This window comes from Bipolaris oryzae (genome assembly GCF_000523455.1).
Source record: "Bipolaris oryzae ATCC 44560 unplaced genomic scaffold scaffold_80, whole genome shotgun sequence".
NCBI lineage: Eukaryota > Fungi > Ascomycota > Dothideomycetes > Pleosporales > Pleosporaceae > Bipolaris > Bipolaris oryzae.
The window spans coordinates 81,958-108,120 of NW_006911356.1; the positions used below are offsets into that span (position 1 = coordinate 81,958).

Sequence of the window (26,163 nt, forward strand, 5' to 3'; positions counted from 1 at the left end):
CGGCTTGTGGGCATCGGCACTCTCGAGTCTTGTTCATCACTCCGCCTTGCAGCCTGCCATGTGTTACAGAATGTTGCAAACCCGTATGAGCGCATGAAAAACAAGCCAAAACAGCCCCAGGACGCTGCCACCACCACCACAAGCGAATAGACCATAGATTCGTTTCAACGCTATGCCCCCCCATGGAGCAGGACACGGCATAGTGCAGGCGTGATGACTTACTCGAGTCCTAGTCCGGGATGCGCCTGCCGCGTTCGCAAGACAATGAGTCGATATCGCATGGACATGGCGCACGCTCGCATGTCGCCGTCTGGGTACGACCGGCCCTGACGTAACAGGCTTCTAGAAGCCTATTTAGGCAAGTTTCATCTTCAACTGAGCGCTTCTAGAATAGTCATCAAAGTATACTTGTGAGCCGTCTAATTTCAGCGTGCCTTGAGGGCTGGGCTCCGCTGTCTAACGAGCTTGCCGGTTCGTCTCCAGTAAGCGAAAAAGTGAATGACTGGGAGTGTCATCCCTCATGAGGCATACTGCAGCTCCACACCAATCGATCGGAATATCTGTTCTCTTCTCTTGAGGTCCAGGCTTGCGCCAAGGGTAAAGAGCAGTTCTTTAATCTTCCCCTCCCATAGCACCCCTACACGCCAATCCTGATCAACCTTGGCCTTTAATACCCCAGAAATCTCGTCCGTGGGTGAGTCCGCTGGGCGTTTCCAGTCTGTGCGTAGCTTCCTCACAGCCCAGTCGATATCAGTCGTATTACGTAGGCGCCATAGTTCGCAACCAAGCTGCAGCTCGCTTTCGTAAGAGTAGAAATTGAAGTCGAATCGCGAGCAGAGAGCGAGGTTCGGGCCGGCCTTGACAGCGTAGGTGGAAGAAATATTTCCCATCAATGGGTTTAGCGTCAGCGTCATAGTGTACGGAAATCCCGAATGGTTGGGAAGAGTGGCGAATCGCAATCCTGTACTTATGCCGCCGCTCTTATTGAGAATACCATAGTACAGCTCTGCGCCTGCACTGAATCGGCCATAAGCAGGCTCCGTGGGCGCCCCGGTCACAGGTTCCGTCGGCGAAACTCTGGGGTCGGAGCCGAAGTTGTATAAGCCGCGAACGCCCATCAGAGCAGAGTCTGTGCTGTACATGTACTCTGTGCTATATTTGCCAAAGTCGTTTTGCAGAAGGGTAAGGATTGTACCGCCATTGTTAAGGTTGGAGTCGCTCACAGCAGCAATCCTAAGCTGGCGGGTCGGGGTAAGACGTCGCAGATAGAGTGCTTCGAGCCGGGACTGGGGGAGGAATATGCGCCCGTACAACAGGGTATCTATTCATACTTAGTCGTGGTGCGGGTTGGATAAAGTCCAAATGCTTACTTCTCCGGTCTATCCGTTGGCCAGCATGCCACACTTCCCACCACCACTGCTCGTCCGGCCGTCTCAGCTCCTTGGTGTGCTTATAACCTCGTACGACACTGTGCAGATCAATGTGCGATGTCTTGAACTCCTTGCGCAGCGGCAGCGACGAATAAAGGTAGGAGACTGATCCATCGACGACACCCACACTGCCCAAAGTGTATGATGTGGCAAAGTTTGGGGCGGCGAGAGAGGATATCTGCATGCGCAGCCCTCTGGGTATGTCGAAGTCGAGCAATGCTACAATGTGCCATCAGCATGCGGCATGGCAAAGCGACATTAGGTGTGACGTACCTCGTGCAGACGCGTTCAGTGCGCCATATGAACTGTCCACGTTCCAGTGCGATGCTTCGTAGAAAGCATGCTGCACGCTCTCCATGAAATCCAACATGTCTATGTCATCGGCAAACCATCGCGAGTGGCTATGGGTTGAGTCTGGAGGTTTGCAGATCCGAAGCGATGTCAAAGTTGCACAACGGAGGTGAGCCGCGGCCGGACCAATCGGTGGTTCGCCAAAATTCCCCGCTCATTTTTTTGGACGTCGCAACCTGGGTCCTCGAACTTTTTCTCAAGCACCACATACAACCCGCAACAACCCCGAAAAACACCGCCAAAATGCCCAAGTCCAAGCGCGCGAAGGTCGTACATCTTACCAAGACCGACAAGAAGGGCAAGGAGCTCTCCTTGAAGCTCTTTGCCAATGTCCAGGAAGCGGCGGACAACTTCGAGCACATCTTTGTGTTCGCAGTGGAGAACATGCGCAATTCGTACCTCAAGGAAGTGCGCGCTGAATTTGCAGACAGCAGGTATGGCACTTTTGACCCTTGTTGACCGCATTCCGCTGATCACTGACGTTTGCGCAGATTCTTCTTCGGCAAGACCAAAGTCATGGCCAAGGCGCTCGGCCAGACACCAGCAGAGGAGCACCTCACCAACCTTTCGCAGCTCACTGAACACCTCAACGGCAACGTAGGCCTCCTTTTCACAAACCGTGAGCCCAGTGAGATCATCGAATACTTTGCCAACTACTCCCAAACCGACTTTGCGCGTGCCGGTGTAGTCGCTACACAGACCTTTACTGTACCTGCTGGAGTCGTGTACTCAAGAGGTGGAGAGGTGCCCGAGGAAGACGACGTACCGCTACCGCACAGCATGGAAACCACCATCAGGAAATGGGGTATGCCAACAAGGCTCGACAAGGGCAAGGTCATTCTGGATGCTCCATACACGATTGCCGAAGAGGGAAAGCCTATGAACAGTCACCAGACAGCCCTGCTCAAGTTGTTCGGCGTGGCCATGGCCGACTTCAAGATTGACCTCAAGGCCTACTACTCGAAGGCGACAGAGTCGGTAACAGAGGTTGGGGCCATGGAGGAATAGGCTTAAGATTGAATACAATTGCATTGAGGCGGCGTTTAAAGGCGTTGGGTTTTCTGGGTCAAAAAGTATGCGCATCGATGACTTCCATAAAAAGGGTTCAAGCCGTCTTCCACGAGTACATCACAATTATACCCTTTTTGTTACGTCGAAACGATCCATGGATGAATTCTTTCTTCTTGTGCAGTGTCTTGATTCTATGGATACTGAAGCATTAATAACATATACTCATTTTAAAATTATTGCTGACATGCAGATCAAAATCGCGGACCGCTACATAAGCACCTAAAGCATGGCCAGACCAGCCACGAGACCTCCAACCATGATCCCAAGAGCCTCCGGAAAGTTGGTAGCGGCCGCACCTATCGAAGTCGAAGAAGGAGTCAGCCTACTTGTAGTGGCATCTTCAGTCGTAGAGCTCGAAGTACGTGACACGCTGTCAGATGTAGACGAACGAGATGAAGAGCTCAAAGTGGTTGCTGGGCTTGAAATGGTTGAGGCGCTCAAAGTGGTTGCGGAAGACGAAATAGTGGAATTATGCGGGACAGCCATCGAAAGTGTAGAGCTGAGTATAGGGCTGGGAATAGAGCTGAGCATGGAGCTGGAAACGGCGCTAGAAATGGTGCTGGATATGGAGCCGGAAATGGGAGTGGGGATTGTCGAAGAGCTGGCTGACGGAGTGATAGTTGGTGCGCTCGGAAACGCAGGTGTACCATCAGCACTCGTAGGGAACACAAGACCAGAACTACCAAAGTAAGGCGCAGTATCTTCGTCGAAAAGTGGGCCAGTATCTGAGAGAGAGGTTGTATCAGCAAACATGTTCCTGCCTCAGGCAACTACTTCTCATGCAGTGCATGAACAAACTTACATGTCGACTGCTGGGCAAGCGCGACGGCAACGAAGCCCGCTACCGCAAGGATAACCCTAACCATTGTCTTTTTTTTTCGGAAAGAGAGAGTTGAAACAGGTTCTTCAAGGACAACTAGTAACAGTTGTGTTTCCAACCAAGTGATGGGAATCCAGGGGGTATTAGATGTGATAGCCAAGGAAATACACCTCCCCTAAAGGTTCGCTTGCAACAACGATAGTAATTAAAGGGACAAAAGTCTGTTTATATGCCCAAGGACTCACGTTAACGCATATACCTGAAGCAGTTAATAAATAATGCGTTGAACAAAATATATCATATGATCAAAAAAGCAGAGAGGAGGGGGGGGAGGCGCAACAGAATAATGAAACAAAACAACCGAACCCATCCCATATGCCCTGTTTAAGTAATTGTATGCTACTACCCAATAAAAGCCTCCCCCACAATCGCAACCCTAACCCCCCTAAAGCAAAGCGAGAGAAGAAGAAAAAGAGTGTGCGTGACCTATACGATGTCTTACCACCACCTGCGCATCCGCCCTAAAGATAAAAAAAAAGCCACAGCCATCGTCAGCAGCCAAAGAAAAGAACGAGTAAAAGGCCTTTGTCGTCGCTAGCGGGGGCGTGCGTGCGCGCGCGCGCTTTGCGAATAGCGGGCAAGCCACTCAGCGTGCACACATTGCGTCTTTCGGTCAATCTCCGTTGCAAAGCCGGGCCCTTGGGGCAACAAAGTATACGGGGTTTTGCGCGTTTCGGGGGTGGCCTGGGCTGGGGCTGTCTCTCTCCCGCCTCTCTGCCTGGAATCACGAATGGTTGGTTCTCCGGGGTTTCTGGCAAGGTTGTAAAGCTGAAGATGGGCGCGCTTGGAAGGGAAGGGGTGGCAGGGTTGGGTCGAGTTAGGTAAGTATACGAGAAGGGCTTTTGGGCACGCTATTGGGTGGGTTTAGTTATTCTTGTTCTTCTTTTTTGGGGGGGGGGAGGGAGAAGGGCTTTGTGTAAGTAAGGATTTGCATAGATGGCTTTGGCTAATAGGCGCTTGGTTCTGGTAATTCAGCATAAAAGCAACACACACACGCGCAGATTTTTGTTGATAACCTTTGTGTTCCTGGATTTACGGTTGGGGAAGAAAAACCAAAGCCGGATGGGGGGGAGCCCACTTTACCGATTGGGGCCTTTGCTTTCTTTCTTTCCCTTTCTCCACATTTTTTGTGAGTCTTGCGTCTTTTACCCCTGACAGGGCTTGGCTGGGGGCGCGCGCGCTGGGAACGAAGACTTGGCACGTGCGTGCTGGGCCGTTTTTGGCGTTGCCTTGACGTGCTCTGGCCTCATTTTTTTTCTTGTCGCCTTGAACAGAGACATGGCACTACTTTGTTGGGTAGGTAAACCTGTTTGGTTGGAATCCCACGAGCGGCGCAGGTGTATCAGGCACTGTTTCACACAAGTGATAGCGGAGGCGGAGGCGGCGTTGGAAACGGTTGTATAATGTGATCGGATTCCGCCCCCAAGTTTGTTCGTTCGCCCGGTACCTGCATGAGTAGTCCGGTTGTCGTATCCAGCCTTACCATGACTCTTGGTCATTGTGCACACGCTACCCGTATAACGACCGCTAGCGTCCACATTCACTAGACAGCGGCGATAAGCTTCTGTCTTTGTGAAATAAGATTTCGGGCAAATAGAGTTCTGGCTTGACTCTGCATTGTCCCGCTGCTGACACGCGTAGTAGCATGGCTCGGTTGGAACTTGGCGGCAGTTGAGAGTCATCAACATCGACGCATGGGAGTCTTCTTTGCACATCGTCATTGCACTGCGTTCTAGAATGCTTAGCTTAGTGATTAGGGAAGGCTGATGTCTCAACTTCCTAAAGTTGGCGAACACCAAAGCAAAAATGGTTATAGATAAATATATGTAGTAGCCCCAGTCTCATACATAAATCTCACTGCGAGCACAATGGACCGACCTCCTGAAATACAAATATATCGCGGAGAGCACGAATATTAAAGAACAGGAGAGACATCGTTCCCATACTTTCTAGCCAACATGTTTAGAAGAATACCTACGCTACTACGGCTTCCAAAGATACAAAAGAACCATGCATCTGCTGAACACATAAGAAGTTGAAAGTTACCGAAATGTGATTTTCTAATAGACCAAGCCGCAAAACAATATACATCGAGTCAGATAGAACCGGTCTTGTTGAATGAGATACCGCGTCGACAACGGGCGAGTACATTTCATATAAGAATATTGGACATAGTTTGTCCGATCTGAGCGCTGAGCTCATAGAACTCGACACCAATCTCAAAGAAGTACATATATCGTGTTTGAGGAGCACAATCACCCCCCTTCGCTTGTGTATCCGTCAAGTGGTAGGTCCACGAGGGAATCACAAAGTGTAAAAGAACAAAACGTGACATGACAACACAGCTGCTATTTTTTTCTAAGAAACAACAACATGGTAAACTGTAAGCAAAACAGATATGAACTATCAGCGTAAATCTATATCGTAACGTATATTATCATGAGGCACGTGCAGCTTCTGTATACATCATGTATAGCTTAAAATTCCCCGAGTCCAACAAAAGCACTGCGACTCAGCCAGACTTCGGCGCCTCTCCAATCACTGTCGCCGACGTACCATCACCAGATGCGACCGTTTCGTCATCGGTAACCACAGCAGTGTTCCTGTCAAGCTATTCATAACGTTAGTTTCGAAAAAAAACCCACTCTCCCAAACTTCAAGTCCATGACAAGACTTACCCATCTAACAACAAAAGCAGTTCCTATAAAAACACCGCACACCACAATCATCGTGATACTACCCTTCTTCCAATACGGAACATCCGTGGCAGGATACAGCACAATACCCCACCAAGTGTACAGAAGTTGCCCTCCCATACTCATAACGTACAGCACCACGCTCCTCGCAGCATCGTCACCGCTCCTTGAGCAAATCTCGTTTGCCCAACTGAACATGATGGGGTTGACAACGAAACTCGTACCGCTGATGTAAAACGCAGTGAAGACGCCTGCGTCGGAGAGGTTACGCACGAGGAGCAAGGCGGCGGTGACGAGTTGCAGGAGGGCGCCGATTATAACCATGGGAAGGCGTTGGCCGGTGCGGTCGATGATGAAGCCAGCGCTGATTTGGGAGACAATGGCAACGGCTTGGGTGCCGAGGGGGTAGGTGTTGATAGCTGTTTGGGAGAAACGCTTGGCGTTGTATTTGAGCCAGAGGAGGAACATGCCCTGGGTTGGTTGTGTTAGATACATAGTTTGTGGGGTGGAGGGTTGGGGGATTGAGTGTACCTGGAAGGCGAAGGCTTCGAGCATACCGCAAGTTACGGCGAACCATGTCAAGATGTATCTACGAGGAGGTCAGTAAAATCTTCGTATGCTTGTTGAGTTAAAATGCTTGTTTACATGTGAGGCTTTCCGAGAACGCGCTTAAGAAGGCTCTTCGGGCTAATGCTGTGCGTGTTGGCTTTCTTGGGTGGTAGACGAGATGCCGCAAACTGCTTTTCCTCCTCACTAAGATAGTATACGTTGGCCGTTGCCGGGAGATCGGGAAATGTAAACTGTTGTGACTTGTCAGCATCTGAGAACCAGCACACTCAGACAGTTGGGGGCTTACGAAGCCAAATAGTCCAAAGGGAATTCCCATGAGGCCATCTATATTATATGGATGAGTAAACTCGTGCATTAAAGGGACATTGACATGCCTACCGATTATAAAAACCCATTGCCAGCCTTTTAAGCCTGCAGTACCGCTCATGGTCTTGTGCATGGCCGTCATCATGAGGCCTGCAAACATACTTCCCGCTTGTCCAATCGCAGTAAAGATGGCCACGCGTTTCGCAATCTCGGATGGTTTGCTAAGAAACATGGTAAGTCTTACGTATCCAAGGGTATACTCTAGGAAGTCTGCAAGTCTCCATAGAGAATTTCTGTACTTACTACCATGACCCCATGACATACATGGTGCCGCTGTATAAACTAGCTTCCATCAATCCCTGGAAAAAACGGACTGCACACAGTTGCGAGTAGTTTTTGCATGCTGCAGAGCACATGGTAAGACCGGACCAGAGAATCAGGGTGAGCGGAAGCCATATGCTGGGACGGATTTTCTGGATGATGAGACTGTGTGGAATCGCGCCAACGACTAGACTATAAGTTTGATTTAACTAAGACAACAGAAGACATCTTTCGTCAGTGATACGTACCCACTGGTATACATGGACAGCAAAATATTGTACTCGTTTTTCTTAAGGCTAAGATCTTCGCGTAGACCAGCGACGTATGCATTTGCAAATGCCTGACGATCTGCCCCGTGTCAGATCAGTGTTGCTACGTATAGTCGACACAACACCAAGACTCACCAAGATAGTTAAAGAAGTAGCATGCACAGCAATAGACCTAAGGGCGGAAATTAGCCATGAAAGAGCAATATATGTAAGTCAACTGACCATGATGAATATATCTGGTCGTACGCACATTAGTACGACTATGCAACCATAGGAGCCGTGGTAAACACACCAAGCTTTATGATAAGCTTCCTTTCCATGACTTTGCTAGCATCACCATTGCTTGACTTCGAAGCTATGCAAACTAGTCAGCACAAGAGCCCTATTTGAAACCTCCACACCCAATGTACCTACACCCTAGAACACCCATGTTTGGCTATGTCTTACCAGATGATCGCAGAGGATCTGATAAGGTGGATGATTATCAGATGTACAGGTACAGTACCAACAACCTTTATTGCATCTGATAAGCGATGCAAGCGGCCGGGCCTTACCTCGGACTAGGAAGGCGTGCGCAAAATTTTCCGCGTGGCTTGATCATAGCGCGCCCGAATATTGACCGTGTTGTAAGGACTAGACCGCATCCTGGGTTATGGCTTTATTATCTAACGATTTTTACGTTTTGGACCGGCCCGGTGCCTCGACGATGATTGGCATGGGAGTATGAACATGTATTTTGTGTATTGTGCCTGTTGGACAGCGTGACTGTTACAGTGGATTCTAAAAGAAGCAGGAAGGCCTAACCGCTAAAAAGCAGCTAGCGCGAGGGTTGGGCACTTGATTGTTGTATGTGGTACACCCATAGATATGCCGGTTGGTCGTGTGCATCTCCGGTTTCCGGTTTCTGTATTTGGAAATGTTTAAACTATTACATAAGATGTCGACTTGCCCAATGGGAGGATCGGGGCACAGTCACGTGTAGCTGTGAGGGAAGCGGAGAATGCAGTTTCGCTAGGAGAGAGGAGGGCCGATCCGCGCATAAGGTATATAGTGGAGTATTATGGATACGATAGTCAGCACCCGCTGCTATCGTGGCCTCATGAACATGGCCCCGGCGTGTGGGTGAAGATCTATTGTGGAGGGAGGCGGGCATTCTGGTGGCTTGACTCTCTGCCGAGACATCAGCATTCGCTATCAGTCCGTGTCACCGTAGCGCTGCCACCACATCCGTTATAATGTAATCGACACACCAGCCAAGGATGCGCGGTATGAAAGTCCCTTCTAGCTACGCCTGCTGGTAAATCTGTGTCTATATCCGCCTTTGGGCTAAGCATGTGTTTAGGAAACAAATCAAAATATCTTGACCAGAACGTAGAAACCTTGCCAATAAGTTATGCGAGGATGTTACATTTGTTCACGAAAGAAGATAAATCAGAGTCACTGATGGATGTACAGCTAAATCTTTTATACTTACGCATCCCACCCATCCCAAGTTGCATAGATTTGCTTGAGACGGGCATGTTCTTCCTGGCCGGCGAAGATTGAGTCGATTGCACGTTCACACAGCGCCCTGATTTCATGTCGATCTAGCTGGAAATGCTGGGCCGCGAGATAGTACTCTTGTGATAATGGGCTGCAAAAGACGCCAACATCATCTGTCTGCAAGGAATCAGTCGCTAGCAGTGTTGCGTGACGTAAAAAAAATGGACATACACTCAAGGCCACGGGGACGGTGCTGCGCCGCCATGTTCCAAAATGGTGATCGGAATAGGTGCCCGTGATCATTTTTGCTTGCACGTTACAGCTGAGACAAATTTCTACACCAATGTTGTCTTGCTGAATCATCTTCTGAAACTCATCCTTGACATGTATGACGTGGCCAAGCCTGCTAGGCTTCCAGGAAAGTAAAGTTTGTAGCTCCGTGTCTGAGGCCGAAGTTTCGACTTCGGCAAAGTGGAGTGTTAGCTTGAGGCCTGCTGCCTTTGCTCGAGCGAAGCTATCGCCAAAGATACGGACATCGCCTTTGGTTGGATCGCCGCAGAGGTCAATGCCCACGACCCCTGCAGACTGATATTTGATGGCAAGGCTGACTACTTGTTCAGCTTCGGCGATGGTGTTGCGGCGGTCGATGGAGAGGATGAGGAAAGCACGCATGGTGTTTGTGCTGTCGGCATTGTGGGCTTTGAGCACGTCTAGCACGGTTTTAACATAGTCTTCCCTCGAGACGTTGTGCTGGGGAATTGCTCTTGGCGTTGTACGGAGCTCTGTGTAGACTATGCCATCTTGTTGAAATGCACGCAGTACGTGTTTGGTCGAATACCTGGCTTAGATCAATACCCAGGCCGGTGTGCGACAAAAGACACATACTCGATGCTGGGCAGGTCACTGCAAAGACGGTAGATGTAGGAGGAAAACAAGGGGAAGAATCTAGCGGCCCGGTTAGCTGCGTGCTAGCGTCTGACCAGCCCCTAGCCGATGGAAGCGAGGCTGACGTTTTGATGTCATAGTCGACCTTGCCAGGCGGAATGGCGACAAGAGGATCTTGCACATCGAAATCTGGACGCTGAGCCTTGCTGGCGGTCCAGATGTCGTGCAGACACTCGCGGCTGATGCTACCGGTAAGATGAGCGTGGAGCTGAGTCGTGGCGTTAGTGGCGCTATGAACCAGAGTCTAACGTGGCTTGGCGGCCTGGCTGCCGAATCAGGGGGGGCTAGAGTAGGGCATTGTGGGCATACCTCGATCTTGGGCAGCCGCTTTGTGAAGGCGGCATGGACGGGCAGGGCGGGCAGGACGGGCACAGACATGGGGGAGTGTCAGGGCAAGTGGTAAGCAGATAGTGAGTAGCAGTCAGGCAGACAGGCAGGGAGTCAGGCGGTGCAAAGATCTGGTGGCGCTTCAGAGGTTTTCTCGAAGCAGAGGGTGGAATCAATTAACGAGTGGTCTTGGACAGGCGGGTCGCAAGCCAAAACAGGCAGCTCGGAGCTCATTGGCCCAGAGGACGGGCAGGCCGCAAAGAGGAGGCGCGCTGCAGGAGATTGCAGCAGGCGCGCCTTGTTGGTCAAGGTCAAGCGTGTGCGCACCAGAGAGGGACGATGCCGCGTCCCAGGCTCGACGGGGCAGAAAAGGCCCGCTCCCACTCCCTCGCCCGCCTGCTCACACAGACGACTCCCCTATCGCTCGCTGCACCCCCGATATATACACATACTCAGATAATCTTGCTCTACATACGTACGTACTACACATCCCCCGCTGCTTCGGCAATCTGCTCTGCCCCTCAGCGCTGCTGCCGTTCGCCCGCAATACTGCCGTGCGGCGCACCCTTGCCCACCAGCCAACCGCGACGAACGGCCTTTGATCTTCAGCGCTGGCTGGCGTTCTCGGCTAAGCCAAGCTTGAGCTCACCCCCGGGCCGCTCCTGTAACCTCGCCCATCTCCAAAGCCCTCGCATCCCTTCCATCCTCACGCACCCCCACGACCGCCTGTCTGCTTGCCGCTGAGTCTCCGCGCCAGCAATTGACTTCGCTCTGCGCGCCCTCTTCCGCTGCTGTTGCTGTTGCTATTGCTGCTGCCACTTGTCCATCGCTTCCTCGTCTGCCGCCTCACCCGCCCGTCTCCACCGCGCTCCTTGCAGGCCCCTGGATCCGCCCGTCTCGCCTTTTCGCGCCTCCTGCCCTCTTGACCTGATCCGCCCTCAACGCCTGCTCCCATGGCCGACATGAACCAGGAAACCATACAACAGAAGATCCAGCTTGCTCGGCGCGACGCTGAGGCGCTCAAGGACCGGATAAAGCGCAAGAAGGATGAGCTCGCTGACACAACCCGTACGTGATCCGCGCCTGTCAATGCCCGTCGCTGCATCCCAACGCCTGCCATGTCCACTGCTAACACGCTGCTCCAGTCCGCGATGTTGCCAGAGATCGCGTCGAGGCCCTGCCGCGCCTCACCATGAAGACAAAGCGCACCCTCAAGGGCCATCTCGCCAAAATCTACGCCATGCACTGGTCCACCGACCGCCGCCATCTCGTCTCGGCCTCGCAGGATGGTAAGCTCATCATCTGGGATGCATACACAACAAACAAGGTCCACGCCATTCCCCTCCGCTCCTCGTGGGTCATGACCTGTGCCTACTCGCCCTCGGGCAACTACGTTGCCTGTGGTGGTCTCGACAACATCTGCTCCATCTACAACCTGTCGGCAAGGGAAGGTCCGACACGCGTGGCACGCGAACTGTCTGGCCACTCTGGATACCTCAGCTGCTGCCGATTCATCAGCGACAAGCGCATCCTCACATCCTCGGGCGACATGACGTGCGTGCTCTGGGATCTCGAGACCGGTTCAAAGGTACACGAGTTTGCCGATCATCTTGGCGACGTTATGAGCTTGAGCATCAACCCGCTCGACCACAACCAATTCGTCTCTGGTGCTTGTGATGCTTTTGCCAAGCTCTGGGATATCCGACAGCAGAAGTGTGTGCAGACGTTTGCTGCGCACGACTCCGATATCAACGCCATTCAGTTTTTTCCCAACGGCAACGCTTTTGGTACCGGCTCCGACGATGCCTCGTGTCGCCTGTTTGATATCCGTGCCGACCGCGAGCTAGCCTCATACCAGGTACGCGCCCATGTGACATGATCAGAATTGTTTTGTATATTGATTACTAATGCGCATCCTTGGTAGATTCCCGAGCCCGTTTGCGGCATCACATCTGTGGCCTTTTCCGTTTCTGGTCGTCTGCTATTTGCTGGTTACGATGACTTTGAGTGCAAGGTATGGGCAATGCTGATCTTTTTTGTTTTTGTTTGTCCGCATGCTAACCAACTTGTCAGGTATGGGACGTATTGCGCGGCGAGCGTGTAGGCACATTGCAAGGACACGACAACCGTGTCAGCTGTCTGGGCGTCAGCAACGATGCACTCAGTCTCTGCACTGGTTCATGGGACTCCATGGTAAGTTTTGTTGTGTGTGTGCTGTTGGCTGATGAAACGACTAACTCGGAATAGCTGCGCATCTGGGCGTAAGCGCACCATGACGATCAAATACCCACGACGCCATGTAACGGCGCCAACCGGACATGTGCGCCTATTCTTTCTAATATTGGCAACCTACAATCGATGACGGCAATCGTTGCAAACTCCTGGCATACCCATACCCCCTTGTTGCATCTTACTTAGCCAGGAGTCTTCTGAGAGCTACCCTACTTCTAAGATTATAATACACAGCAACCCTTGGAAACACTGACGCGGCTCTCCTGTCACGTGGTGTTTAGGCGCCCGGAGAGGTTTTTCCTTTGTGTGTGCTTCAATTGTTTCATATACTTTTTCTTTCTACGTTCCCTTTTCCATACCTTTGGTGTGCCAGTTTCTTGGGCAAGGCAAGCACTTGCGTCGCACTTGTCTGTTGATGTCCGGGCAGGCGGTCGGGCGTAGATGAGCAAGACGTAGTGTGCCTTGAATCTTCGTTCGACCGTGTATTCTCGTTGCGTTCTGTCCAATGTCTAAAAAAAAGCGACGGGTTGTTGCAGTTTGGTGGGAAGAGGTGAGGTGGGACAGGGAGAAGGAGAGAGAGGGAGAAAGAGAGGGTTGGCGTGCAAGACGGAGAGGGGGAGTAGTGGTATGTTTTGCATTTTGGTCTGCATGCAATGGGTCTGTAATTTTTCCATTGATGGGGCAGTGAAGAAGCGATGTATCATGGCTGTCTAGTGCATGGGATTTGAATGTGTACGATTTTGCTGGTCAGAGGGAAGAGGACATGGCAGGAGCCAAGGCGGGATAGGTAGTTTTTAGCGAGTTTTTCATGTACTTCATTTTACGCTGATGAGGTGTTGTTATGGCGTTGAGCTGTGCGGTGGCCGTGGGGAGAGATGCATTGTTGAGGCATTGAGCCATAGAGCCATAGGAGACGAGTGCCGTGCCTGGGATATGCGTGATGGGCAGTGCTCGCACTCGTGACTGGCGCACAGCCCAAAGATGGAACCAGGTTGTCCCCGGGACATGGGCCAGCCGAATGTCACACCGCTAAACAGTACTTACACAGCGCCGAGGGATGGAACAGCTCCAGGGTCCTAGTAGAGTCGTGCATATGGTGGCGCTAATGGGGGGTAGGTAAGTACTAGAAGCACCTGTAGCCTTGTCATGACGAAGTTAAAGTGTGCACACAAGCGTTGAGAAAAGACCAGGAGACGCGTGACCCCTCGCCAGGCAGGAACCAGGATGGCACATTGTAGCGTTGGGCAGGGCAATGCATCATGGAGTTTTGGGAGATGATGGGATCCAGGACGAGCTTGCATACCCGTGGTATAAGGCATAAACGGCTGCCAGGCATTGACGGCTATCGGAGAGCACCTGCCATGTGCGCAAGAGGCGGAGGATAAACAAGCACCAGCTTCATGCTTCTAGAAGGTCAGTCGAAGTTGTGCATTGCCGGAGGGCCCCACACACACACACATACCCACACCCTCACACATCAGGGGTACAGCGCTCCACCCCGGTAATAGCAAGTCGATCATTCCCCGAGTGAGGGCGTGAAGGAGCACGTAAGGAAGTGAGCATGGTAAGCAAATCTCCCTGCCTATACCATTTCTCTCTTTCTCTCTCGTCAGCCCTTTGGGGGTGGTAAAGGCCAAAACTGTCCCGTTCCATGACCCCCCCGCTTGGCCTCCCCTGTGCAGCTGAGACGACTCGAGGCGTTACAAGAGCAGCGAGGCAGAGGCTACAGGTGACGTCTGTCTGATCTTGTCTATACGGAAACAAGGCGCCGAAGGAGGAGTAGCAGATGGCTCGGTCCCATGTTTCAGCCTTGGACATGCTGCGTATGCTGTGGGCCAGCGAGCGCCACCGGCAAGCAGCCAATTGGGCGAGTAAGCACGAGAGCACGTTTCGACCCTCGAGGGCCGTTTCGAGAGATGCGGGCGCTCTGCTCACAGGCGGCCCCTATGTCGGCCGAGTGGGGAGTCGCCCTCGAGCGTCGCGTGGCCCTCTGGTCAGCATCAGCCCTTACCAGCCCTTACCAGCCCTTACCAGCCCTTCCCAGCCCTAAACACCACCTCCCAAGCGTCCGAGTCCTACACTCCTCCAGCCCTGGCCCTGCATCCTCACTGCCCCCTCTCCCCCCACCAGCCAATCACTGCCCTGAAACCCACGCTACCGCTTCGAAAATAACCCCGCCAGGCCTGTCACCGGCGCTCCTCCATCCCAGACTCCCCAAACAGACTCCCAGCAACCTTGCACACATACCCCTTCCTTTTTTTCACCATCAACGCGTCACCCGGCACCTCTCCACACATATAACCTCCCCGTTCCCACCGTCTCCGCTCCGCTTCTTTTTTTCGCCATGAATCCGTCCACCTCAGCCGCTCAAGACGAATTCAACGAGCTTCTTCGTGACAAGGACCACGACGACAGACATCCTGAAGACCGCCACGACGACAGCGACGTCTCCGAACCAGAGTCCCCTGGTGCTGCCGCCGACTACCTCGAGAAGATTGACACCGACGACGAACTCGACATTCCCGCCGACATGCGCGCCAACTACTACATGCCCAACCGCCGCTCAGAGGCCAACACGGGCCCCAAGGGTGTCATTGCCGATGCCCAGGCCTTTGAGCAGGCCAAGAAGCAAGCAAGACGCTTTACCTGGAAGAAGAACTCCCCGCCTACATCCTACACCGTCTCCGCCTACCATGACGACAAGGCCTCGAGCGATGAAGATACTGACGAGGGCTTTATGCGCCAATGGCGTGAGGCCAGGCTCAAGGAGCTGCAGAATGTCGGCGAGAAGATGCGGTCAAGGACAAATAGCCCTAGCCGTCGTGTATACGGTACCATGCCGCTAGTTGATGGTGAGGGGTACCTTGATGCCGTCGACAAGACCGCCTCGGCTACAACAGTTGTCGTCTTCATCTACAACACCGACGTATGCACACTTCAGTCTTTGTTTACTTTGATCAGATGCTAACATTATCACAGCCAAGCGCTCAAGTTTCCAAGCTGTTTGAAGTCACCATGCGCGAGGTAGCAAAGCGCAATGACACTGTCCGCTTTGTCAAGATGGACAACTCCGACGCAGAGATCGAGGACGCTGGTGTACCTGCAATCCTGGCATATAGAGGCGGCGAAAAGTTCGCTGACATTCTTGCACTTGTCGACCAGTTTCCTGATGACTGCGAGCTCAGTGCTATCAGCCTTGAAACAGTCATGAGGCAGTAAGTTAGTCCACTCTTGTATGATCAACATCCCGCTAACCGATGACTATTAGACACCGCATCCTTTGAGAAGCATTATCAAATTGCTGTGTTGAAGCATCCTCCCCTCAACATCTACTATGAAGTCATCTCTGGCTTTGGGCCCTGCATTCACCGTTGATTCGGTAGCATTCGGCTCCATTATGTCATTGGACGTAAGGCTGGCCTTAGCGGTTTCGCCGTAGTATATACTTACACACTCGCCCTCGGCATTTAATCTCGGCTGCACGATCTTCTACACTACGGATCTTAGCGTCTCACAGACCCAGTACGCTTTGGCCTTCTGCGTCATATACATACCTGCGCATCACTATCACGATACTCTTACATGACCATCTCTTTGTTTAGCGTTTTACTGTCTAATATCTGACGGTATCTGGGGGAGGTCTTTTGATTGAGAGTTTTTGCTACATCAGCATCTCTGGCGTTGGGAGTCACTATATTAGATTGGGTATGACTTAGAAGCATCGAGATATCTATCATGAGATGACATTTGGATGAAGCATCAGTATTGTGCTCATGGTATTTAGATATTCAATTGGATATAATTACATTCCATTCTCACTTTTCTTCAAAGTGTCATACTGCTTGCTTTTCACGACTACAACTTGTTGATACATCCTGGTTTTAACTGAAAATCACTTTGTTGTTCAGCTTTCCTCAACAATGTACACATTCGGGATGACAAAGGTCTATGGCTTCTGGTGCATGCAGAGATTGCCTCTCATATATTCTCGCATGTGTAGAATCATGTGACTACTGTGCTTATGTCATGCTGTGGTGTTGCCCTTGCCGCTTTTAGCAGTTGCAGCACCTTGCCTCTATTACTCAACATCAAACACCCCACACCCGATAGTTCCACTCTCCACACATCCAGTCGAGTCAGGGAGGTTCTGAATTGATACGACGAAGCTTCAGGCGCTGTGTGTGCCCATGTGTGGTGGGTTTTGCTGTGCCGCATGAGCGGCTCGCTGGGCGTTTCGCAAGCGCCCATCTCAACCTGTTCCAATTCCGCATCCTCTGTACCTCCAACATGGCATTTAAAAGCCGGGAACAGGTAGGAGGAAGTATATCATGTACGTACTTTCCAAGCTGTTCCTTATTTCTTAATCTATTTCCGCTTCGTCATGCCTTCTTTCCTATCTCGATTCCGTCACCACGCAGCCCGAGAAAAAGCTCCTGTTGTTAATCCTACGCGACCAATTTCCAACACCTCGGTGCCTTTGCATGATCTGTGCGAGCGTTGTAGCAAGTTCTTTCGCGAATGGGGCGCTTTGACTTGGCTGCAAGAACACAAGGGGGGAGCGCAGGGCGCTCCATCACCGTCATGGCCCATCTTGCGTTTTTGCACAATTGCACAGTCGGTTCAGTCGGCGCAACGCTGCCACTTTTGCAAGAAGCTGATTTCTCATTTGCAAAATCGGGCTGAACTTGGGCTACCCAGACCTGCTGATCACACAGAAGTTTACATTCATTTGCGTCCTGCACAGGGACTGATTGACTTTTTGGTACCCCAGCCGGGGAAAAGGAGTCTCAAGAATGAGGAGGACTTCAACAAGATTGGAATATATAAAATAAGAACTTATGAAAGTAAGCTCGCCTCAAGAAGCTGTTGCCACCTCGATTTCTTGGGGGAAACTAACAAACCGGATATAGATGGCAATCTCACAGCATTTGATGGGCATATCATGGCCAAGCAGGTGCCACTTCGGGCTTCAGATAATATTCAAAAAGCCAAGCAATGGCTGCAATACTGTCTCACAGAGCATACAGAGTGTCGTAAATTTCAGGCCCGAACAGTTCAGAACTTGAACCAGCGACCCACTAGAGTTTTGGAGATCACCACAAGCAAGATTCGGCTGCGAGACGACCTCAAGAACGAACCCTTTGATTATCTCGTTCTGAGTTACATGTGGGGTGAAAATTCCACCCAACAGCTCCGTCTCCTGGAGTCTAATCTCCACGCCTTTCGAAAGGAGGTGCCACGCGACAAGCTCGAAGCCTCAGATGTGTACAAAGAGGTAATGAGAGTAACGCTAGCATTAGGATACAAGTACCTTTGGATAGACTCCCTGTGCATAATCCAAGACTCGGACGCGGACTGGAAATACGAAGCCCAACGTATGGCCATTGTATATGGAAACGCAACCTGCAACCTAGCCTTTCTTTTCCCGCCTCATTCCCCAGCGAAGCCCAGCCAACGTAGCGACCCCCGAACATGGAGCCCATGTGTATTACGCGCTGCTACCCCTTCCAAACCAGGTATATACATGCATGAAGACACGACAAACGAGTTCCGCAAGGAGATTGACAACTACGGGAAACACCGAGACTGGCTTGTTCAGCGTTCCTGGCCACTCTTCCATCGTGCCTGGACATTCCAGGAATACCTCCTGAGTCCGCGTACACTGCTACTTGGGCACAAGAACCTCATGTGGCAATGCTCGTACCACTTCTACGACGAGTTGCTAGGACCTATTGCTGCGCCCGTACCGGCCACATCACCTACAACGGTCGTAGACCCTAAGCGAGGAAAAGATCGAGGGAAGTCCAGATACTTTCCAGATAGTATCCATGAAATTCATGCCGCAAGTGCGATAAGCCTTTCCCACCCGGCCGTCATCTCCTTCCTGACCGATTGGCAAAACATCGTCAACGAGTACCGCAGTCGGAATCTCTCGTTTGAAAAGGACCGCATCGTGGCATTTGCAGGCATCGCTCGCGCGTTTTCTAATCTAGGCCGTCTGACATACCTCGCCGGACTGTGGAACGAGATCCTTCCCGCTGCGCTACTCTGGTACGTAGAGAAGAAACCCTCATGGCTCGTCCGCATCGAGAACCAAATTCCCAACGGCAATCCAGTGCCAGATCTTGTATGGACCCCCGAGATAATACGAGACAAATCCGCAGAGTCCGAAGCAGGGAGTAAAACGGCGCCCATGCCACCACCCGACACACCCAGCTGGTCCTGGTTCTCCATTCCCATGTACAAATTCTACCAGGTCTCCTTCCTCTTAGCTGACGACTCGCTTTTCGTCCGCTCCAAAGCACTCAACTCACCACATCTTGTCGCATGGCATGACATCTTTTGGGCCAAACCCCGGGGATTCCAGTTCCCCGGCCACGCCGCACGCCACGCCCCCGACACCGCAGCCCATGAGTTCTCCAGCGCGCAGATAACCCTCGAGACGAGCGTTTTTTCTGTTGAATCCAACTGGCCGGCTGATCTGACAGCGCGAATGCAAGCTATCGCGAGTAGCAGCAACAGCACAGAACCTGCGGACCGCCATTTCCGCTGGGATCCAGAGCTGGAATATTATCCTGATGACCCTGCTGGTCGGGCGTCGCTGCCGCGTAATGCGGTCTATGCGTTACTGTCTGAAGTCCAGGTTGTGCGGACGGCGGGTGCGAAGAATATCCAGCGGCGGCTTGCGGGGTTGATGCTGGTTCCTGGGCCGGTCAATGGGACATGGAGGAGGGTAGGTGTGTGGAAGTTGAAGATTAACGTTCGAGGTGTGGTGGTTGATGCGGGAAATATTGAGGATGTTGCTGAGAGGTGGAAGGGGAAGAGAGTGGTATCTGAGAAGTGGGAGCGAGTGGTGGTTACGATTGTGTGAGGGGAGAATATAGAAACATGTGTTTTTTTCTTTCTTCTTAAAAGTACATGGAGGGATAGTGAACTGGTGCTGTAAGTAAAAGAATAGAAGAAATCACGAATCAAACTGGTCTTGAATGGTGACAAATGAACAGACTACTCGAATTCAACATCATCTATACGTATGTACGATAAGTGAATAGGATTACATATCAACAAAGACTTGGGATTTTTTTTTAAAAAAAGAACATCACCAACACGAATAGAATCTGACCCAGCAGACAGGCAGACGGTCAAACAGACAGACCAATAAAGAAAGACAAGTCCAAATGCATAGCATTTCAATTGCACCAGAATAAACACACAGACACTACTGACTACGCCGGAAACCCTTTACTACTCCGGTTTTACCAAATGCGAACAATGCTGCGCTCCAAATAAAAAACAATAACGAAATGGTATAGTGATCTCTCTCTCTCTCTCTCTCTCTCTTTCCCTCCTCACTCTGCTCATCGCCTTTGCAGGCCTTTACTTCAGAACAGTCTTTGCGCACTTTGCTTGCCAACTTCCCCCCTTAGATTTCCCCTTTTTGAATAGCTGTCCCGAGAGAAGAAGCAGAAGAACAAGAACAAGAAGCATTCTGACTGACTAGTAGTTGATTTTGGTACTAGTGTTGTGTGTGTGTAAAACTTGTTTGTGTGGTATCCAGTAATCGTGTCGCTCATTAATTAATTTGCACCCCTTTGAACAAGAGAAGATAAAGAAAAAAAGAAGATTATGACAAAAGAAACCCTCGGGGAAAAACGAAAGAAGTTTGCCCAGCGCCATGCGATATGCAGCCAGGAGATGATGAACAATCTCACTGGCGGTGATGATGATGATGTTGATAACGATGATGATGATGACGATGATGATGGATGATTTGCAAAAGAGAAGAAAAAACAACAATTAAAGAATAGGTATGATCCGCACATCCTAGGTAGCGGCCACACACCAGTGGCGGTGGAAGACCCACGCGCTCTTCTGGCACTCTTTGCTGCAGTATTTTGTCCTTCGGCAGCGGCGGCACTTTGCAAACTGGCGCGTGTACTCTTCCCAGCGTCCGCATTGGTAGTATGCACATTGCCGGATGCCTCCACGGGAGTCGTCTTTCCGGCAGAGGTTGCGCATAACAACACTGGCCCAGTACTGCATGTCTGATGTGTGGTGACGGACAGTGAATTGCTCGACAAGAGGGAAGATGTTGAAGTCGTCGGGGAGTTCGTACTCTTCGAGCTCTTCCTCTTCCTCTTCAGCAGCCTTTGGAGTAGACGCCTCGCCATCCAAAAGTTCAATACCAATCTTGAGCTTGGGCACCAGATGAGAGTTTTGGAAGTAGGATCGCAGATTGCAGTACTTTGATACGTAGGCCAGAAGCTGCAGAGACATGAGGACATCCTCGTCACGGGGCATGGCAGCCAACACACTAGCCGAGGCATTGCGTTCCTGGGCATAGCGTGGGTACCATGGTGGCGGGGGGTTGGTGTTTACAACGTTGATGGTCGGGGGCAGAGGAGAGAAGCCGGTAATGGGGTTGTTGGGCGGGGTGTTTGTGGGGTTGATGATGCTGCCATCGAGCGCTGGGCGGTGGGTGATGTTGAAGGTTTCGTTGTTTTCGTCGGTGCCCTCGGAAGGTGCCGCAATGGGAACGGGAGTGTTGCCTGCATCGAGCATCTCTGCATTGCCAACAATGTCGGCCATGTTAATCTCGTTGTTTTGAATGCCTACGATTGGTTCATTTACAGCCGGGCCCGCGGCGGTGGGAGCTTCTGCCGACATGTCGTCTTGCGGCGCCTCGAGATCCGACTCGCCAGAAACGGATAATTGATGTCGAATAGATGGGCGGCGACGGGTTCTGGCCAGCCCCGCTCTTGGGCTCGTTTGGCGTGCCTGCGGGGCACTTGGCGTGGTAGGTGACTCTGGCTGGGAGGTCATCTCCCCTTGCAAAGCGGGAAGCATCGAAGGGAGACGGTCGGCATCTCGCACGGGGCGTAGGGTGAAGGCGTCGGGTGCTGTGTCCATGGAAGGCAGGGCAGTAACCAAGGGCTGGGTAAGGTTGCGTGTGTTGTTGGCGGGAGCGCCAAACAGCTGTGCGCGGCTCTCATGGCTGCGGTGGTGATGGTGGTGAGGGGGCCGGCCACGAGCAAAAGTGGTGCGCTCTGGTGGTGAGCTTAGTGAGAAGGTAGGGACGGGTGTCGTCTCGGCCAGGGGTGCGTCGAGGGGCCTGGGGATTTCGATGGGAGGGGGAATGATGCGTCGTGATCGGTCGGTTCGGTGGGCAGAGCTGGAGGCAGCTTCGGCGGTGCGTGATGAGTGGTGGCGGCTCGAGGTTCCCAGGCGCGACGACTTGTGCATCTCGGCCTCTGCTCTAGCCCGCATCTTGTCGACGACCTTGATGTAGTTGTCGAGAATCGAGGCAATGACAGGCACCATGTCGGCCTCGACAACACGCGTCCTGACGCTCTCGGAGCCGCGTACGCCGATGTTGAATATGCACTGGAAGGCGAGGTTCCATTTCCACATGTCCATCATGTCCTTGCTCCGGCCTTCTTTGAGGATGCATATCAGGCGTTCGATGCCGCCATCGACGGTCAGGATGTCGCGTATGCGGGCCGACGATGTGGTGAGGTAGGCGAGGTGGTTGAGCGAGTTGATGAGCGGCAGGGTCGATGTGCAGTCGAGGGCGCGGCGGTCATAGAGGGCCGTGGTGATGCCGACCGAGGCCTTGTTGGCATTCGGGATGCTGAAGTTGACTTCGCGCATGGCGGGCGTCTTTGCAGTGGCGCTTGGTGGGCGTGGCGGGTGAGTGGACGCTGGGGGTAGGGTGGTGTTTAGCGGATTGGGGGCTAGTGTCGCATATGGTGAGCGGCGAGGGAGTGAGAAGGAGCACGAGAGCCCGACGAGCTGACGGTGGGAACAGCAGCCGGGACTGATGGGGATGCGGTGATGGAGAGAGAGTGTGGGCGAAAAGGAGAGTGGGCAGCTTGCGGCGGGAGATGAGGCTTGTTTGCTTGCTGCTAGGGGTGCCGGGATGTGTGAGATGGATTGAGTGCTCCGGGCTGGGGGGGTGGGTCGAGGCAAGAGCCCTCTCGCTCACGCTCTCACTCACACGCACACACTGGCGCTGCCGGCGACGGGCCACGCGACAGGCTGGCTGGCTGGGGGGGGGAGGGGGGGACAGAGGGATGGGATGGGCAGCGTGCAGAGGCGAGGGGGAAGTGTCTATGTATGTATGCGTATGTATGTATGTGGATGTGGATCGCGGTAAGGCTGCAGTGTGTATGTATGTGTGTATGGGTGGTTGGCAGTAGTGTGGTGTGGTGTGGTGTGGTGTGGTGTGGTGTAGTGTAGTGTAGTGTAGTGTAGGGTGGTGGGCGTGGGCGTGGGTGCGTGCTATGCCATGGAACGCTGGCTGAGGCTGGGCTGGCAGGCGCTGGTGGGTGGATGGGGGAGGCAAGAGGCGGTTCGGGGAGGGAAGGCGTGGCCTTGCACTTGGCCTCGCACTTGCCCTCGCTGCTGCTAGTCGCTGTCACGGTCAAGCACAAGCATTGGCACCGCCGGCCGAGAAGGGCAGTCTCGAACCGCTAATTTCATGCGTCACGCCTGCCCGCTCGCGCCCAAATCTATCGCCAACACCTCCCGTCGCAGCTGCCAAATGTCGCCTGCAAATCATCTCACTAATCGCCCTATTTGCTCCTCTGCAAATCGCCTCTGCCCAATGCTCCCCCCTCCCCCCTTCGCGCCACACAGGTGGCGCGCCTAAGACGTGTGTTTTTTTTCTCCGGCTGAGCGGCTTGCTGCATTGATGCCAGCACACGTTGGTTTTCGGCCGGGTGCATGCTATCACTATGACTACTACTACACGATAATTATGCGTACATGTCGCTGTTCTCTTGCTGCCCGCTGACAGTGATGCCCCCTTTGATTGGTCAGCGTATGTACATACGCGGCAGGCCTACTGCTCTGCCCGCTGCTCATCGTTGCGTCTATGGCGAGACATGGCATGGTGAAACCCTGCACCAGCTAAGACAGCATGCTCACTCACAACCTCGTAGCCTCCATGGGCGGACTGTTCGCAGCGTGTCCGTCCGCCCGCTGCCATCCCGTATTCGCCAACGACTGAATAGACAATATCGACGCCCCGAATCTACACCTAGCTGCTTGACCCTTTACCCAACCCCGTAAGCAGCCAAGCCAAGCCCCGTCAAACACGCGCTTTTCTCCGTCCATTGACTCCATCCGCCCTGTCATGTCGGCCTCTCCCCACGACACGCGGGTCCAGGACTTTGCCTCTGTCCCTCCGCCGCCCACCGACCCCGAGCGCGCTGCCTCGGACTCAGCCGCCCCTCCGCAATTGACCCTCGACACCCAGCTCAATGGAGAACAAAGAAGTCGCGGCCGCTCGGCCACTGCAACCACCGCCACCAGCGCTGCCGCTACCAACCCCGATACCCTCCTCTCCCCGGACCGCGGTTCTGTAGACTCGACACTGCGCCGCCGAATCACCAGATCTCACACCGTCAAGCACTACCAATCCCCCACCCGCCAGTACCACCGCCAGGAGCCTGGCGCCGAGCCTGGTGTCGACACAAAAAACGACAACGAGGCTGCAAATTACCACCATTTGTACGCCCCCTGTCAAATCACCGTAGTCGACTTTTCCGACCAGAGGGTCGAGTGCCACGAGCTTGACAATGGCACACTCGAGGAATTCCTAAAACATCCAAAGGAGGATTGGGTCACTTCGCGATGGATCAATGTCAACGGCTTGAGCTGGGATGTAATCCGCACCCTGGGAAACCACAAGCAGCTGCATCGCCTGGCTATTGAGGACTTGATGAGCCCACAGAGTAGGACAAAAGTCGATTGGTACTCGGACCAGGCCTTTATGCTCTTGACCCTCTCCAAGCTCGTCCGCACCCCCGTAGACGAAGACTCGGAAAGCGATTCCGACTCGGACTTGGATGACGCCGACCGACGTTACGAGGCTTCTCGGTCACGCTCCCGCTCACGTCATTCCAGTCATTACCATAAGAAAAAGAAGAACCGTAAGCCGTCCTTGTTCAAACGGGCAAAGAGGATGTTCTTTTCGGGAAACAATGACGGGAGAAAGTCGAAAAAGGACGACATGCTACACGCCTTGGATGGTATAGAGAAGCAGCTTGACGGCACGCCTCTTGAAAGGCTTAGGACAGCCACGCCTCCAGCAACGACTGCAGTCCGTACCCTCCAGCGCTACCGTGGCGGATACAACCTTGACCGCATAGTCTATCTGGAACAACACTCGGCGCTCACAGAAAAGCACCTGACTGTCAGTGTCGAGCAGGTCAGCATCTTCTTGCTCGCCGACAACTCGGTCATTTCCTTCTTCGAGCACTCAGCCGACGATGTCGAAGACATGATCCTGAAGCGTCTCCGCACCGAAGACACAATTCTCCGTCGCAGCCAAGACAGCAGCATGGTTGTGCAAGCCATCATCGACGCCATTGTTGATTTAGCCATCCCCGTCGTAGCCGCCTACGAGGACGCCATGGGCGAACTGGAACTCGACGTTCTCGAGGAGCCTGAGCTGCACCACAGCCAACTTCTCTACCTCCTCACCTCCGAGCTCTCCATCCTGCGCAACACCATCCAGCCCATTGTCTCGCTCATCAACTCGCTGCGCGACCACAAAGCAGACCCCATGACGCAATCCATGCTCGCCCACACAAACTCTAATCTCGCCACGCGCAAAACCATGACATCCATCAACATCAGCCCCCTTGCCCACACGTACCTCGGCGACGTCGAAGACCACTGCATCATGATCACCGCATCCCTCGACCAGATGCGCCGCGCAGCCGACAACCTCATCGACCTCATCTTCAACATGATGGGCGCCTACCAAAACGAATCCATGAAAATCCTCACCGCAACAACCATCTTCTTCTTACCCCTCACCTTCCTCGTCGGTTACTTTGGCCAGAACTTCGCCCGCTTCAACGGCGTCCAGCATCATTCCGACGCCTTTTTCTGGATCATTGCCATACCCGTCATGTTTGCTACCCTGCTGGTGCTTATGGCTGATCGTATTATTCGCAAGTTCAAGCATTGGAGTGGCAAGTTGAAGCGGAGAGAGGCCAAGCGTAGGGCAGTGAGGAAGGCTAGGGCCGGCATGAATGGCATGTTGGGGGATGGAATGGGCATGGGGCGGCATGGGGTTGAGGGACATCAGCATCGCGCAAAGAGGAGGCAGACTATGTATACAAAGGGCAATATTGGGTCGTTTTGATTAAGGGTAGCTGTGGTAGAGGGATGTAAATGTTCCGTTTTTTTTAATTTTCTTCTCTTCTTGTCTTCTTTTCTTTTCCCTTGTTTCTAGACGAAACGACCACTAGAACCGTAGACTCGGATAT

The 26,163-nt window shown here is 52.7% G+C and overlaps 11 protein-coding genes across 11 annotated transcripts; 6 read left to right on the forward strand and 5 right to left on the reverse strand.

Moving 5' to 3' along the window:
- Nucleotides 1-177: 177 nt before the first annotated feature.
- On the forward strand, nucleotides 178-330 carry COCMIDRAFT_97430 (uncharacterized protein; the record flags this gene model as incomplete). The annotated part of the gene is made up of 1 exon (XM_007690570.1): nucleotides 178-330. A coding segment is annotated over one exon (153 nt), but the record flags the coding sequence as incomplete, so codon positions are not given.
- A 188-nt stretch (nucleotides 331-518) lies between these two features.
- Nucleotides 519-1,800, reverse strand: COCMIDRAFT_37471 (uncharacterized protein; the record flags this gene model as incomplete). Its single annotated transcript, XM_007690544.1, has 3 exons — nucleotides 519-1,321; nucleotides 1,371-1,649; nucleotides 1,704-1,800. The coding sequence occupies 3 exons, from the start codon at nucleotides 1,798-1,800 to the stop codon at nucleotides 519-521; spliced, it is 1,179 nt and encodes a 392-aa protein (XP_007688734.1).
- Nucleotides 1,801-2,024: 224 nt separating this feature from the next.
- COCMIDRAFT_5989 (uncharacterized protein) lies at nucleotides 2,025-2,789 on the forward strand (the record flags this gene model as incomplete). The annotated part of the gene is made up of 2 exons (XM_007690525.1): nucleotides 2,025-2,215; nucleotides 2,273-2,789. 2 exons carry the CDS (start codon nucleotides 2,025-2,027, stop codon nucleotides 2,787-2,789), a joined length of 708 nt encoding a protein of 235 aa, XP_007688715.1.
- Nucleotides 2,790-3,071: 282 nt separating this feature from the next.
- Nucleotides 3,072-3,718, reverse strand: COCMIDRAFT_97378 (uncharacterized protein; the record flags this gene model as incomplete). The annotated part of the gene is made up of 2 exons (XM_007690571.1): nucleotides 3,072-3,577; nucleotides 3,655-3,718. The coding sequence occupies 2 exons, from the start codon at nucleotides 3,716-3,718 to the stop codon at nucleotides 3,072-3,074; spliced, it is 570 nt and encodes a 189-aa protein (XP_007688761.1).
- Nucleotides 3,719-6,244: 2,526 nt separating this feature from the next.
- Nucleotides 6,245-8,324, reverse strand: COCMIDRAFT_37474 (uncharacterized protein; the record flags this gene model as incomplete). The annotated part of the gene is made up of 11 exons (XM_007690545.1): nucleotides 6,245-6,343; nucleotides 6,411-6,899; nucleotides 6,960-7,017; nucleotides 7,074-7,228; nucleotides 7,285-7,322; nucleotides 7,377-7,525; nucleotides 7,608-7,817; nucleotides 7,874-7,973; nucleotides 8,030-8,066; nucleotides 8,164-8,249; nucleotides 8,309-8,324. The coding sequence occupies 11 exons, from the start codon at nucleotides 8,322-8,324 to the stop codon at nucleotides 6,245-6,247; spliced, it is 1,437 nt and encodes a 478-aa protein (XP_007688735.1).
- Nucleotides 8,325-9,364: 1,040 nt separating this feature from the next.
- On the reverse strand, nucleotides 9,365-10,699 carry COCMIDRAFT_97361 (uncharacterized protein; the record flags this gene model as incomplete). Its single annotated transcript, XM_007690572.1, has 5 exons — nucleotides 9,365-9,553; nucleotides 9,608-10,214; nucleotides 10,262-10,321; nucleotides 10,387-10,529; nucleotides 10,631-10,699. 5 exons carry the CDS (start codon nucleotides 10,697-10,699, stop codon nucleotides 9,365-9,367), a joined length of 1,068 nt encoding a protein of 355 aa, XP_007688762.1.
- A 902-nt stretch (nucleotides 10,700-11,601) lies between these two features.
- On the forward strand, nucleotides 11,602-12,913 carry COCMIDRAFT_27000 (uncharacterized protein; the record flags this gene model as incomplete). The annotated part of the gene is made up of 5 exons (XM_007690534.1): nucleotides 11,602-11,716; nucleotides 11,794-12,506; nucleotides 12,573-12,662; nucleotides 12,722-12,841; nucleotides 12,896-12,913. 5 exons carry the CDS (start codon nucleotides 11,602-11,604, stop codon nucleotides 12,911-12,913), a joined length of 1,056 nt encoding a protein of 351 aa, XP_007688724.1.
- A 2,311-nt stretch (nucleotides 12,914-15,224) lies between these two features.
- On the forward strand, nucleotides 15,225-16,099 carry COCMIDRAFT_97387 (uncharacterized protein; the record flags this gene model as incomplete). The annotated part of the gene is made up of 2 exons (XM_007690573.1): nucleotides 15,225-15,820; nucleotides 15,865-16,099. 2 exons carry the CDS (start codon nucleotides 15,225-15,227, stop codon nucleotides 16,097-16,099), a joined length of 831 nt encoding a protein of 276 aa, XP_007688763.1.
- A 1,945-nt stretch (nucleotides 16,100-18,044) lies between these two features.
- On the forward strand, nucleotides 18,045-19,751 carry COCMIDRAFT_97350 (uncharacterized protein; the record flags this gene model as incomplete). The annotated part of the gene is made up of 1 exon (XM_007690574.1): nucleotides 18,045-19,751. The coding sequence occupies one exon, from the start codon at nucleotides 18,045-18,047 to the stop codon at nucleotides 19,749-19,751; it is 1,707 nt and encodes a 568-aa protein (XP_007688764.1).
- Nucleotides 19,752-20,704: 953 nt separating this feature from the next.
- COCMIDRAFT_27003 (uncharacterized protein) lies at nucleotides 20,705-22,531 on the reverse strand (the record flags this gene model as incomplete). Its single annotated transcript, XM_007690535.1, has 1 exon — nucleotides 20,705-22,531. One exon carries the CDS (start codon nucleotides 22,529-22,531, stop codon nucleotides 20,705-20,707), a length of 1,827 nt encoding a protein of 608 aa, XP_007688725.1.
- Nucleotides 22,532-24,017: 1,486 nt separating this feature from the next.
- COCMIDRAFT_27004 (uncharacterized protein) lies at nucleotides 24,018-26,039 on the forward strand (the record flags this gene model as incomplete). The annotated part of the gene is made up of 1 exon (XM_007690536.1): nucleotides 24,018-26,039. One exon carries the CDS (start codon nucleotides 24,018-24,020, stop codon nucleotides 26,037-26,039), a length of 2,022 nt encoding a protein of 673 aa, XP_007688726.1.
- Between the last annotated feature and the right edge of the window lie 124 nt (nucleotides 26,040-26,163).